At 59.5% G+C, this 14,047-nt stretch overlaps 1 protein-coding gene across 1 annotated transcript; it reads right to left on the minus strand.

Moving 5' to 3' along the window:
* Positions 1 to 262: 262 nt before the first annotated feature.
* Positions 263 to 13,753, minus strand: SOCS7 (suppressor of cytokine signaling 7). The gene is made up of 11 exons (XM_027908180.1): positions 13,493 to 13,753; positions 12,945 to 13,411; positions 9,566 to 9,630; positions 6,728 to 6,832; positions 5,953 to 6,054; positions 5,233 to 5,360; positions 4,515 to 4,683; positions 3,754 to 3,882; positions 1,635 to 1,770; positions 1,213 to 1,367; positions 263 to 702 (listed from the first exon to the last, which is right to left on the minus strand). The coding sequence occupies exons 1-10, from the start codon at positions 13,751 to 13,753 to the stop codon at positions 1,247 to 1,249; spliced, it is 1,683 nt and encodes a 560-aa protein (XP_027763981.1). The 3' UTR covers positions 263 to 702; positions 1,213 to 1,246.
* Positions 13,754 to 14,047: the final 294 nt, after the last annotated feature.

Raw genomic sequence — 14,047 nt, forward strand, 5'->3', positions numbered from 1 at the left:
CTCCCACCATTCCCTCGGGATCCACGGCATCCCCGTGGCTCACCCACTCCTCCTTCCTCGGGTCCAACCTCTTCCAGTCCCACAAATCCAGCTGCAAAGCTCAGCTTCCCAAGGCTGGGCTCGGCTCCCGAATCCCGGGAAGCAGGGGGGGCTGAGCAGCCCAGAGCTCCGGGTTTCCCAGAGGTTATTCCCCGGAGCTGTGAATCCTCCTGGCTCAGGGTGCCTCCAGCTGCATCCCCTCTCCGTGGGGACCAAAGGGCAGTCTTTGCCCACGATGCCCTTGGAGCAGATGGATCTTCCCAGAGAGTCCCCTCGTCCCTCCAGCCCTGCCCACCTCGAGGTTTTTCCAAGGCAGGGCCACCACGCAGTCACTTCTTCTCATGCTGAAAATGAAAGACTAAACGACATCAAAAGATAAAAATAATAATAATAAAAAAAAAAACTTTCCCAAACTTGTAAATAGTGCCATGACATTCCTTGTTCTGCCAGGAGGCCGGGGCCGGGCTCGGCTGCCTCCGAGACGCCTTTTCCCAGGAGCCAAGGCTCTGGATCCTGCTCTGCTGGGCTTCTTGGGAATCTTGGCCCCTCTTCTCTGTACAAAAGAGCTGCAGAGCAGGAGTGGCCCCCCCCAGCAGCAGGTGAGGGGGGGGCTCCTTCCCACCACGGCCTGGCTCGGGCTGCGGGATGGCAACAACCAAATTCCTGGGGGGAGAGAGAGGGGAGAGGGATCAGCGGGATGGATCTGACCCCAGGAGGGAGCACAGGCTGGGGTGGGAACAACCTGGAGGCTTGATCCCCTTCCCAGGGAAAGCTGGGAATGGCAGAAGACTGTGAAACCTTGTTCCCCTCCCCAGGGAATTGTAGCAGACCATGAAGCCTTGTTCTCTTTCCCAAGGGTAAAAGGCCAGGAAGCCTTCTTCCCCTCTCCAAGAAAAACTAGGAATGGTAAGAGACCATGAAGTCTTGCTTCCCTCCCCAGGGAAAGCTTGGGAATGGTGGCAGACCCCGGAGTGAACAGCCCCAGGAGGGTTCTGTGGGTTTGCAGTCCCAGGGCACAGTGGGATTTGGGGCTCTGATCCCGAGGGATGGGTGCCAGCAGCATTCCCATAGCAGGACTGGGGCTCTGATCCCGAGGGATGGGTGCCAGCAGCATTCCCATAGCAGGACTGGGGCTCTGATCCCGAGGGATGGGTGCCAGCAGCATTCCCGTACCATCAGTGCCGGGAGCACGGGCGAGGCAGCTCCGCTACGTGGAGGATTCCGGCTCCTGGGTCTGTTTGGAGATGAGCTGGGCCTCCTTCAGGGACAGGTAAACCTCCTCCTGCGGGTCGTAGTAGTAGAACTTGCGGATGTAGGAGATGAGGGGCCTGGAAAAGCAGCGGGAAGAGCCTCATCCCCGAGCCACGAGCCCTCCAACCTCCCCACGGCACAGCCAGAGCCCCTCCCCAGAGCCAGAATTCCCAGCAGGGAACACCTCCCTCCCCATGTCAGAATTCCCACCCCACATCCCACGGGACGCTCATCCTGCTGTCCCCAGGCTGGGGAAGGCACTCATTCCCTCCCCAGGCCCTGGCTGGAGGTGCAGGCCCTTCCCACTGCCCGGGAATCCAAAGGGCCCCATCCCCGGGACTCACTTGGGCAGCGGGAGCTCGGGAATGTGGTCGATCCGGACCAGCTGCCGGATCCGGAAGCGGCAAAGGTGCTGAAGGGATTTGACGTTGCTGAACCTGGAGACGGGATACAGGAGCTGGACTGGCGTTGGGGGGAGACCTTTGAGGGGGGGAAAAAAAAAAAAAAAGGCAGTGCCGGAGGTGAGGAAGGGCTCCTGATCCCCCAGGGAAAAGCTGAGCCTCTCCTCAGGTCCGGGTTCCACACGGGATCGTGGAACGGTTTGGGTGGGAAGGGAACTTCCCACGCAGGGAACAACCTCCCGTGCCCCAAAAGCTCCCCCCTCCCCAAAATTGGGGACAACAACGAAGCCCACAGGCCCCAGAGGTGGGAGGAGCACCGGGAAGGGTCTCTGGGAGCTGGGCTCACTCCCAGCACAAGATTTGATTTGTCTTTGCAGGGGGATTCCAAGGCAGTTCCACTCTAACCCCCTCTCCTGCTGGCCTGTCTCCCAGGGCACTGCAGTGAGAGGAGAAAAGGGAAGGCTCTTCACACTGAGACGGGCTCCAAACTGCTCCAGGCAGCTCAGGAAGCTGGGAGCCAGCTTTGGAAGGAGCAGGGAACAGCGAGCCATTGAAGGCTGGATCCTGCCCCCTCTTATTCTCCCACCAGCAAAAAAAAAAAGAAAAAAAAAAGGGAATGAGCCTCTGGGAGCTCAGCCAGCAGCCACAGGGACACAGCCCGAGCTCCACATGGCCCCTGCCAGCTGGAAGAGCCCCCTCCTCCAAAACCCCTCCCTCCAAAACCCCTCCCTCCCAGCAGCAGGTCACTGTTTCAGCAGGAAAACAGCCCTAAGGAGCTCACTGAGGAGATCCCAAATATGCTCCCATTACGGATCAGGCATCAGCCCAAGACTTGGTTTATATCAAGGGTCTCCAGACCCAGCACTGGATCCGGGGAAGTGCAGGATCCAGCAGCAAAGGGCACCTCAGCAGGTGCCCAGCACTGTTTGAGGGGGATATTTTCTTTTTTTCAATGGTATTTTTTTTAAATCAAATCCTTCCTAAGCTATTTTTTGCCTGGCTCCTAAGCCCCCAAACCCTCAGTGGGGAGGAAGAGACCCCAGGATCCGGAAGGTAAAGTCTCTCGAGTTCAAGGGTTTTTGGAATGGAGGGTCACTGCAAAAGCAGCTTCACAACCCTCTCCTGCCCAGAGCACGTTCTAAATCAGCTCCCAGTGATTGCTGGTGTCTGCAGAGGGCAACACTGAACAGCTCCAGGCTGTGCTTCCAGCCTGCAGGAATGCTGGGCAGGGAACCCCAACTCCTTGGGCTGCATCCTCTCGGTGCTGCAGTGCCATGGGAAGGTCCCTGTCCCCACCAGGGCCTGCAGCAGTGGTGGCAGCGTGGACAGGGAGCAGATTTACCACCATTTAATTGAGAACTCTCCCCAGCAATCCTCACCCTGCTCTCCATGGTTCCCATCTCTGCTCTTTGCTCAAGACATCACCACTCACCCCTTTTTCCAAGCCCTGTCCCCCACTGTTGCTCCCTCCATCTACCCACTTGGCTCTTCCCTCCTCCCTCTCGCCCTGGATTTTTTTTGGCTGGCGGGACAGAGAGCAGCAAAACCCAGGGAAACAAAAAATCCAGCTCCAGTTGCCCGCCCAGGTTTTCCAGGAAGGGAGGGATGTGAGCCCTCGGGATTTGATGGATGGGGAGCCCAAGCTGTGCGGCCCAACGTGCTCCAACAAGGCTTGCAAAACATTCCCTGCTGGATTGCAAGCCCCTGCCTGTGGATGGGCCCTCCAGGGACTCCAGATCCACAGGAGCAATGCCTGAGGCTCCAGCTCTGAGCTTCACACCTGGAATCCCTCCCACATCCCTGCCCTCCACACACAGCCCCAGGTGGAGGAAAACTCAGCCTGGGAAAACTGGGAAGCCACAAAGCACGGAGAGGGAAGGGAAGGAAAAGGGGGAGGGGGTTTTAGCAGCCAAATAATTGCCTGGTTGAGGGGGGGGAGGTGGTACCTCGTGATCCCAAACTCCTGGAGAGAGGGAGGTTTGGGAATTCTCCTCCTTCCTCCCACCTCAGGAGTGGAGATCTGCTCCTCAGGGCGCGAGAGGAGGGGGGAGGGCTCACTCACCTGGGACCCTGGAGCGCAGGAAGTAGAGGAACTTCCCGTTTTTGGAGTGCATGATGGCCCTCTTGATGAACTCCACCACGGACTGGCAGCGGTCCTCGAACTTGGGGTGGCACCACAGGCTGAAGGTGCCTGCCAGGAGAGAGAGAGAGAGAGCAGAGGGAGGTAAGAGGGGATGTTTTGGGGGACGGGCCTGGCGCTCCCAAAATCCAGGTGAACGTTCTCAGAGCTGGGGTGGGGCACTAAACATGTTGTTTCCCCAGGGATCAGGCTGGGGAACCACAGAGAGATGTGACAGCGTGGCCACTGGCACCCAGAGGTGGCCTGTGGCCACCTCTGGGTGCCAGTGGCCACGCTGTCACATCTCCCTGAACTTGCCAACAGCTGCAGCTTGCTGGGACTGAAACTTCAAGCCAAAATGGGAATGTTAAGTAGGGGCAGGGTCACAACACAGGCCATGGGTGTCCCTGTCCCTTGTCACCCGACACGACGCCCGCCCCGGGGCTCGGGTGGCCCCGGGGTGAAACTGGAGATGGGGACACGAGGCCAGCAGCCCCCCCAAGCGGGTCACAGAGCTCCAAGTGGGTCAAACCTCCGAGCCAGGCCAGTCCCAGGACCCTGCTGCGACCAGACACCCCCTCCTCGCACCAAAATCCTGGAGTCGTGGATCAGTTCGGGTTAAAAAAAACAAAAAATGTCTCCGAGACTGAGCCCAAACTCTGAGGTCAAGATGGGGGGTCCCTGCACATCCCCCCAATTCTCACCTCTGTAGTGCTCCATCCTGGTGTGGTGGGTGATGCCCTGGGACCTGAAGCTCAGGCTCAGGATGTACCGGGGGTCGGAGCTGTCCCGCACCAGGAAGGACCCGTCAGGTTTCCCCTTCAGCTTCATCTCGGCGTCCTCCCAGTTCATGGGGCCCCAGTACCACCCACACTGGGGACAGAGGCGGTCAGAGGGTCAGAACACGCTGGCAAGGGGGATTTGTCAGCATCCAGACACCGCACAGCTTGCTCCTGGCTGCCACATTCCCGAATGGAAGGGCCTTGCATTTCCCCCCCACCCTGGGAGTGCGGATGGTTGGGATGGGGAGGGCACCATCCTATCCCATCCCAACCCATCCCTCATCACCCCAAAGGTGGGGAGGGGACAAACAGTACCAGGACACACCCCCCCCGCTCCACGCCCAACAGAATGCTTTCCTGGACCCAGAGAATCATGGAATAATTTAGGCTGGAAAAGACCCCTGGGATCACCGAGCCCAACCCTTCCCCCAGCACCCTAACCCACATCCACACGGCTCCCCCCCGGGGATGGCAATTCCCCCCCTGCCCTGAGCAGGTCTTTCCCACCCCTACCCTAATCTTGTGCTCCCAAGTCCACAAAGCGAGCGATCAACCCCCAAAATCAAACCCTGACCGTGCGATTTTCCCCTCCTGGCTGTTCCCCCCCCCCTCCCCACAATAATCCCAGGAGCCCCTTTACCTTCTCCAGCTCCCTCAGGCTGGCGGCGAAGCTGCTGGAGTCGGGTCGGGAGAGGGGGCACTGCAGGTGTGGGATGGGCTGGGCCACCCCCTCCGGGGGCCGCACCGGGACGATCCTGGGAAAGGCGTCTGCACGGGGAAAAAAAACCCAGGGCCATCGTCACCCACGGGGGGATCCCCCATGGATGGCGATCCCAGCCCCCCACACGGCTCTGGAGGTCTGGAAAGGAGAAGGACCCATGGAAGGGCAATACCCTCGTGGAGGAGAGGCTGGGAATCGTTCCCTGTGCCTTCACCTGCTCTTTAGTCTGGCTCACAGAGGAGGAGTGGGAGGAATGGACACACAAACACCCTGGAAAAGGGGCAGGGAAAGCCCTCTGGGTCACAAGGAAAGCGAAAGCAAAAGGGAGAATCGCTCAGGAAAACTCTGTGTGTGTGTGTGAGTGGGGCTGTCACAGGCTGGGGTTCCTGCCTGGAATTCTGCTCCCATGGCATTGCTGACCCTCCTTATCGGGGTGGGCTGAGCCCCAGAGGGACCAGAGGCTGAACTGAGGACAGAGCTCAGTCCTGAGCTCCAGCAGAACCACAGAGGGTGAGGAGAGCCACGGGAACAGAGCCTGGCCATGGCACTGCCTGCAGCCCCTCAAAGTGGAGCAAGAAACCCCCCCAGAGTGCAGATTCCTGCAGGGAAAAGCCAGAGCCTGGGTAAAGCTCAGCTGACCTGGGGCGTGGGGCGGAGGAGGCGGAGGCAGAGGGAAAGACTGCAGGGAAGAGCCCATTGGCCCCACTAGGACAGATGGAGGCAGCGTCCCACTGATATCATCTAGGAGAGAACAGAGGCAAGAGAGCTTCAGAGAACAGGAGAGACAGCGAGTGTGTGACAGGAGCAAGCCAGGAATCCAGCACTGCCCGGAGAAGGGAAGATGGAGCTTCCCCCTGGCAGCTCTCCATCCTCCTCTGGCTTCTGAGCGTGGCTTCACACCAGCTTGGGGCCCTGCACACACACACACACACGTCCCCAGGGGAGAGGAATCCCTTTTCCAGCAAGAGAAAAAAAAGGCAATTCCAGGAAATCTCAGGCCCAGCACACAGGACAGCTGCTGACTTCACCCATCCCAAGCTGCTCCTGCTCAGAGGAAGCTCCTCCAGAGGAGGATGACGAGCATCCCAGCCAGGCTCCTGCTGCAGGAGGCTCCACTTGCACCACCTGGACACCACAGAAGGGATCCAGCCTCACTGGGTGATGGGCAGGGAGGGGAAACACTCCCAAAGGCAGCAGAAAATGCTACAAAACCAGCACATTCCCTCCCTCCCACCTCACTGTCCCACCCTCCCCCTCCCCTCCTGCCCAATCCAAGGGGAATCCGAAGCTGCCAACGAATGCTCGGCCAAGGGAAGGGGGAGCAGGTTTGGCACAGGGGTCAGGGGGGCCCTGAGGATGCTGCCCCACGGATCCCACGCTCCCAGCCCACCCAGGGAGCCCCCCAGGACGGTACCGAGCAGGCTGAGGCTCCTCCGGGGCGGAGGGGGAGGAGTTGGAGGGTGAGGGGAGCTCAGTCCTCGCTGGGAAATGTCCACGTCCACCAGTGACACCGTTTCACCTGCAGGGGTGTGGAGAAAACACCGTCAGAGCCGGGCAGAAGGGGCAGGAGCCTCCCCAGGGTTTGGGAAATGGTCCCATCAGTTGTCTCCAGGCGGAACCTCCCGGCTGTGACGCTCAGCAGGCACCAACCACCCCTTCCCCAAGGTCAGGCTGAGCCACTGACACTGGACCTGGGCCTGAACCCCACCCAAGCCCAGCACCAGGAGGCTCCAAGAGGCCCTTTCCAGCACAGAATCCCCATAAAAGCAGGGGACGTGATGATCCCACAGCCAGGGTGGCACCTCCTGCCACAGGACTGCGGTCACACCCCTCTGAGTTTGCCTCAAATGACCAAACAAAAACAAACACCTTTTGCCCCAAAGGCCACAAAAATGCTCTTAAAATTAATAAGAAGGAGCTGGACAGGGTTTTAAATTAAATGCATTAAATAAGTGGGATCCCCCAAAGCCTAAAGGTTCCAGATCCAGGATGCTGCCTGGGGAGAGTAAGGACACAAAAAGGCTCTTAAAAACAGAAGAGCTCTTCAAACCAATCTAACTCACAACAGGGAAAGCTGAAAATTAGGCCTAAAATCATGGAGAGGAATGAAAACACCAAACTCAGTCGAGGTCAAAGCATCAGCCTCGACACCAGCACCTAAATCCCAAAGGGAAAAAAAACAGGGATAGTGGGTTTTCCCCTCCCCCCAAAAAAAAAAACCTCGGTCCAGCCAGGCTCTGGTGAAGCACCAACACTAAACCAGAGGATCCTGAAGAGCTGTGGCTGCCTCACACTGGAACTCCTGTGGGCAGGAACCGCTCTCCTGCTCCAGCATCTCCCACCCCTCGGCAGGTGGATCCACCTGCAGTGCACGCAGGCCTGCCTCGACTCAGCTCCCTTCTGCTTTCTGAAGGCCCTGGCTGCTAATGAGGCACGTTAAGGGCAGCATTTACAGGGTGGTTATTACACCTTGTCCCTGGGGGGTTGCTGGGTGTGGGGCACACGCAGCCACACGGCCGCTCTCGCAGTCCCACACCCTAAAAATAAAGTGGCTGGGCCGCACTCAGCCCGTGCAAGCGACACCAAAGACACCCAGGCTGGGGGGAGCTGCAGTAATTCAGCTTCTAAGCCCTTCCCCAGGCAGTGGGGGACTCACAGAGGCGGATTTCCCCAAGGAGAAGGCTGGGGAAAGGCAACGAGGGCCTTCCCCAAAGGCTTCACCACCCACCTAAAATTAAAACGATCACGAAACTCACACAGGCTGGGCCAGGCATTTGAATTCTGCCCCACTTTGGCGGTGCCAGGCTCGGAAAAAATCCCCTAAAACCAGTCCTTACACAAGCCAGGAGCGCAGTGGTGCGAGGCTGGAGGAGCCACCGCAAACCAAAAGCAATTAAAATCCAGATATTGGCTCTGGAGACACCCCCGTGGTCTTTCTGTGCAGGGAAAGCTCCCAGGGAGGGCACTGCCACTACCCCACTGATGAACCAATAACTAATGAAACCAACCTCCCAAATTTAAAGCAAGAGCTTGTCACCTCCAGGTCTTCCTCTGCGGGTTCTTGTGAGGAAAAGCAGCTCCACACACACACACACACACATCACCAGCACACAGAATTATGGGTTTGGTTTGTTTTTTTTTTCCCCCCTCAGAACTTCCCCAGCACAGCAGCTGGCAGAGCAGCACAGGCAGCTTTTTGCTTTCACCAGCCTTAATTTGCTTAATAAATTTGCACATGGCACAGAGGAATCCGCTCCAGTCACGTGAGAGGCACCAAGAGAAGGGACGTGGGACTGGGGAAGGGACCAGGCACTGCCACAGCTGAATCACCCACGGGTGACCCTGCTCCTGCAGGAGCAGCTCAGAGCCTTCCAGGCACTGCTTTCTGGGAAACCAGAGCAGTGCTCTGCCCAGAAGGTCACCCCTCTGACGGTTCAACCAGTTTTCATTGGGATTCATCAGAACTCTCCACAAGAAAAAAAAAAAAAAAAAAGGGTTTCTCCCTCTTCAGGAATCCAACCCATGCACTGAGCTCTGCCACACAACACCTTTCCCAGCAGGAAAAGGTTTCCAGACCGACCCTCCCGCTCCTCTCACTGCACAGACACCTCCTGGTTCCTCTGCTCTGCAACGAGACCCTCAGCAGGAATTTACTTTGAGTCTGACCTTCCTCCCAGGCCACTTCCCCGCCCCCCCAAGCTGACAAAAACACTTGTGACCTTCAGTTCTGGGTCCTGAGGTGGGATTCTCCCCAAGCTCCTCGGGGATTCTCCCCAAGCCCTGTGGCCAGGACTGTTTTGACCGAGGGGTTTCTCAGCTCCAGAGCTCCCAGGCTCCAGCAGAGCAGGATTTCCCCCTCACATCATTCACAAACCAACCCCACTTCCCCCAGCAGCAGAAAGGGGAAGGTCACAGAGCAGCAGGACACGGGGAGAGGGGGGGAGAACACGCAGAAGGAGGTGGAAAAGATCCCCAAAAAGGTTTTGATTCCCAAAACTGTCACGGAGAAGAAGTGCTGGCCTTGGTGTGAGGTCCAGGTGGGGAGGAGGGCTTGGTCTCAGACCCCTCTCCTCGGTCTCAGACCCCTCTCCTCGGTCTCAGACCCTTCTTTTTGGGTCTAAGGCCAAGCAGGACAGAGGGGACACTGCAGAGATCCTGGTTTGGGATCTCGTGGAATCAATATTCCTCATTCAGCACGTCTCACAGCAAAAACGAAACCCCAAACTGGCGCGAACCTTCCACGACTCCTCACCTGTGAAGAGGGGGCTGAACACAACCGGGGAAAAGGCACTTTGAGTTCTTGTCAGTCTGTGTTTCCTGTTGGGAATAAGAAAAAAAGGGGGTGAGCAGAGATGACCCATCAGCAGAAGAAAACATCCTTTGCCCTTCTCAGCTCAGGAGGATCTCGTCCTTCCCTCCCAGCAGCTCCATCCAGCCCAGCCCAGCCCCACGAGCTCACCCCACTCCCAGAGCTTTGGCCCAAGCAGGGCAGGCCCAGGAGAGCTGGGGCCCTGTCCTGCCACCCAGCAAATCCCTAAGCAGGTAATTAGTGATGTCTTTGGAAAGAAAAGCCCAAGCAAGTCCAGCAGCCAGAGCCAAGGAGCTGTTTCACAACAGACCTCACGCTGCTCCCCTGGCTCGGGCATTGCCAAATCCCTCGGCCAAACAGGTTGGGGCCCCGAGCAGTGTGGGGTTGTGCCTGGAGCCAGCCTGTGGAGGACACCAGCTCCCCAAAATGCAGGTGGAGCTAAACCCAGAGATCCCAAAAGAGATGGAAACAGCTAAAAACACCCCCCTGCTGAGGCCCAGGGATACCAGCAATCCCACGGAGTTGCTTCCCAAGTGGCTTTACAGCAATGCTGTGCTCTCCCCACTCCTTCCAGCACCTTCCCTGCTGAATGTTAAAGGGATTTATCCACACCCAGGCAGAGGAAACACTGGAAAACTGAGGCACAGAGCATGGAACTCCCACAGCATGAATCCAGGGCCGGGGTGAGTAAACTTCTCCTCTTTGTGTCCAGACATATTACTTTAATTCCCACTATTAATGCTGTCTGTTCACAAATAAAAATCCTGAGAGCTCTCATCATCACCCTGGCAGAGCTGAGTTAATGGTTGGACTCAATGAACCAAAAAGTCTTTTCCAACCTAAATGATTTCAGGATTCTCTATAAAACCCCATTAAAACATGTGGAAATGTTTTAATTTCAAGCCTCTAACACCTATTTGAGGTTGGAGGGTTTTTTTTTTCCCCCTCCCTCAACTCACCAATTATCATCCACACACAAAATTACACTTCTGGACTAATATCAACCAACCTTAAAATACAGTAACAGCTCTGCTCCCACTCACCAAGGCAGCCAGAAAGGAGCATTTCCCTGTTACCAAAACAGCTCCATTTCATGCCAAGATTTCACAGCATCGATTTCTGAGATTTCCCATTTCATCAGCAACAGGGAGAGAGCAAGAAACGATTCCCATGGACCAAATCTTCCACTTCTCAACTCCACTCTCCACCAAAACAACCTATTCCACACTCCTCCTCCTCCCCTCCTCACGTTCTCCAGGATCCCAGTTCCACGCACACAAATCTGGGAAATGCCTGGAGCTCCAGAAAAATCAGGATTTTAGGGTCACCAGCACAACCAACTGATAAATTTGGGTACCAACCTGGCAAGTGACTGGTGGCAGCTGCCTGAGCCTGTGCCCAACCCTGCCCCCTTCCCTCCAACCTCCTCAGCTGTACAAATTCCACCCCAAAACAGGCAGTTTCACTCCTGTAACCTTCAAATCCCAACTCCCAGGCCCTGGGTGAGGGGTCACACGTTGGTATCTCCATTGGGTTATTATCGTTAATAACCCACCCTCATCACCAGGAAGGGATTCCTGGAACTGGGAGGAGCAGAGTCCTCTCTGAACCACAAGAGTTGCTGCATCAGGCACCTTGAAGTAACCTCTGCTAAAAAATGTCCAATTAGTGCAAGGAGCTGCATGAGAAGTGGCCAGTGAAGTGACCAGTGTAGTGACCACCCAGCTCCCTGACCAAGAGAAGATCCAGGCAGCCATTCCCAGGTCTTTCTCTGCTCCCAGACCTCCCTCCCAGCTCTCTTCCACCTGATCCCAGCACTGGGAGCTCCCAGGACTCCTCCAGTTAACCACAAGCGCATTAGCAAACATTATGTCATTACAGGCACCTTGTCTGAGGCCCATTTAGTCACTTGTGGGGAACTGTCTAAAGCTGCTCCAACACCCCAGTGCCAGGGGAGGCTCCTCGGGGGCACAGGAGCTCCAGAAAGGACTCAACCCCTGCCCAGCTGCAGGGCTGGGAGCTGCCACCTCCCAACCCATCCTCTGCTTCAAAGGGGAGCTCATTCTGAGGTCATTTGGGTCTCCCCCAGCTGCCCTCGGGGCTGTCACCACAGCCAGGGCTGCAGGTCACGCCTGACCCCAGGTCAGCACCTCCAGCCTGGAGAAAAGCTTCCTGCTCGTCCCCCAGCAGCTCCTCGGCTGCAAGAGGAGGGAACACACCCCGAAATCCCTATGGGAGGATAATGAACCCCGCAAGGAAAGGGCTGTGCTGCAACACTGAGTCCATCCAATTATCCTGTGCTGCTCCCAGGCTGCTGTGCCCAGACCTGGGCAGGCTCTCCCGGCCTCCTCCAGGAGGGATCGCAGTTCTGCTGCTGGGAATGTTATGGAAAGTGGTTTCTGGAGCACAGCAGCCTTGCCAACGGGTACAGAGCAGCTGGAACACGAGGCTGATGGAACGGGGATGAGGAACAAGGGGGACACGTGGGGGTCCCACAGCACATCCCAGGATTGGTCCCTCCATCCCAGCCAACCTCTGGCTGCCCATTATTCCTCCTGCCATGTCCTGGGAGCACCACGAGGGAGAGCAGAGGCCCCAGGGCAGCACCCACCACCCTGGAGGCCAGAGCCACCGGAGCCTCATCACCCTGCAGGACGTGGGAAGTGAGAGGGAACTCCAGTCCCTTGGATCCAGCACAGTCTCACCAGAGGGGACAGTGCTTCCCTGGCACCTGCAGCATCCCGGTGCTCCAGTGGCTCCCACAAGCCACCCATCACCTCATCAGTCACGGAGTAATGAAGGTTGGAAAAGCCCTCCAAGATCAGCAAGTCTTTGTGACCAAATTTGTGACCAAATCCCACCACAGCCACTAAACCGTGTCCCATCCACTTGTTTTTCGTCCTGTCCCTTGTTCCCTGGGAGCAGATCCTGACTCACACCCGGCTCGCCCCTCCTGTCAGGGAGTTGTAGAGAGCCACAAGGTTCCCCCTGAGCCTCTTTTTCTCCAGGCTGAGCCCCCCCAGCCACTCCTCACAGAACTGATGCTCCAAGCCCTTCTCCTGGTCCCGCTCCCAGATGTTTCTCCAGCATCCCCACTGCAGATGCAGGGCTGGAGCAGCGTGTCCCTGCTCCATCGGCCCCTCCAGGGCTCCAGCCGTGCTCCTGCAAGCAACGAGGCCTCGGCACTTCTCTGAGAGGCCGAATCCCAGCTCGGAGCCGGTGCCTTGTGTCACCCTCCGGAGAGGCATCACAGCTCCGGCTCCCCATCACCCCCGACCCCAGGAGCCATGCCATCACCCCGCAGTGCCGGTGCCCCCCGTACCTGCCCGTCTCCTGCTCCCGTCCGCGGGCCCCGCACACATCGGTGAGGCTCCCGGCCGAGGTGGCGGCGGCGCTGGCGGCATCCCCGGCGGCCGAGCCCCCGCTGCAGCTCTTGGTGCGGAAGAGGCGGCTGAGGCGGATCCTGAGCGAGCCCTTCCTGCCGGTCCCGGGGCCGGTGGCGGTGCCCGCGGGGGCTGCGGGTGGCGGTGCGGGGCCGGGGGCTGCTCTGCGGGCGGCCCCGCGCCCGGGGGACCCCGGCTCCTCCTCGGAGCCGCTGCCCGCCTCGTCGGGCTCCAGCGCCTCCAGCACCAGCAGCGCATCGCTGGTCTCCTCGCCGGCGGGCGGCCCCAGGCACGGGCAGGGGGGTCCCGCCGCCCCCTTGGCCCCCAGCCCCGGCGGCGGCCGCAGCCCCAGCGCCGCCAGCTGCAGCTCCAGCCCCCCCTGCGCCGCCCCCCAACCCGCCGCCGCCTTGGGCTCCAGCGCGCAGCGGTGCCGCGGGCACAGCTCGGCCCCGCCGCCCCCCGGGACCCCCCCTGCCACCGCCGCCACCGCCGCCGCCGCCGGGCCGCCGTCCTCGCCGGGCCGCCCCTCGGCCGCCGCGTTGCGGAAAACCATCAGCTGCGGCCGCGGCCCGCCCGGCACCGACAGCCGCCCGCCCGCTCCGGGCATCGCGCCCGCCGCGCCGGCACCGGCACCGGCGCCGCCCGCCGCGCCCGCCTCCGGCCCGGAGCCATAGCCCAGCAGCCGGCTGAGCACCCGGTACGAGGCCGCAGCCGCCGCCGCCGCCGCCGCATCCCCGTCGCGCTGCATGGCTACGGCCGCCGCATGGCCCGCGGGCACCGGCACCGGGACGGGCACCGGGACGGGCACCGGGACATGCACCGGCCCCGGCCGCCGCCGCCCTCGCACGGCCGCGGAGCCCCCCCCGCCCCGCGCCGCCGCCGCCGCCGCCGCTCCGCCCCGGCGCTTCCGCCGCTGGCCGCGCCCCCCGCGCCCGGGACCGCCTCTCCCGGTCCTGCTGAGCACGCCCCGGTGTGGGGATGCCGCGCCCCCCCCCCCCGCTCCACCGATCCCGGCCCCGAGCCCACCGTGTGCACGTGGAGG

The sequence above is a fragment of the Empidonax traillii genome, unplaced genomic scaffold (assembly GCF_003031625.1).
Source record: "Empidonax traillii isolate 1590-97213 ecotype Southwest subspecies unplaced genomic scaffold, ASM303162v1 scaffold1649:size159791, whole genome shotgun sequence".
In the NCBI taxonomy this organism is placed as follows: Eukaryota; Metazoa; Chordata; class Aves; order Passeriformes; family Tyrannidae; genus Empidonax; species Empidonax traillii.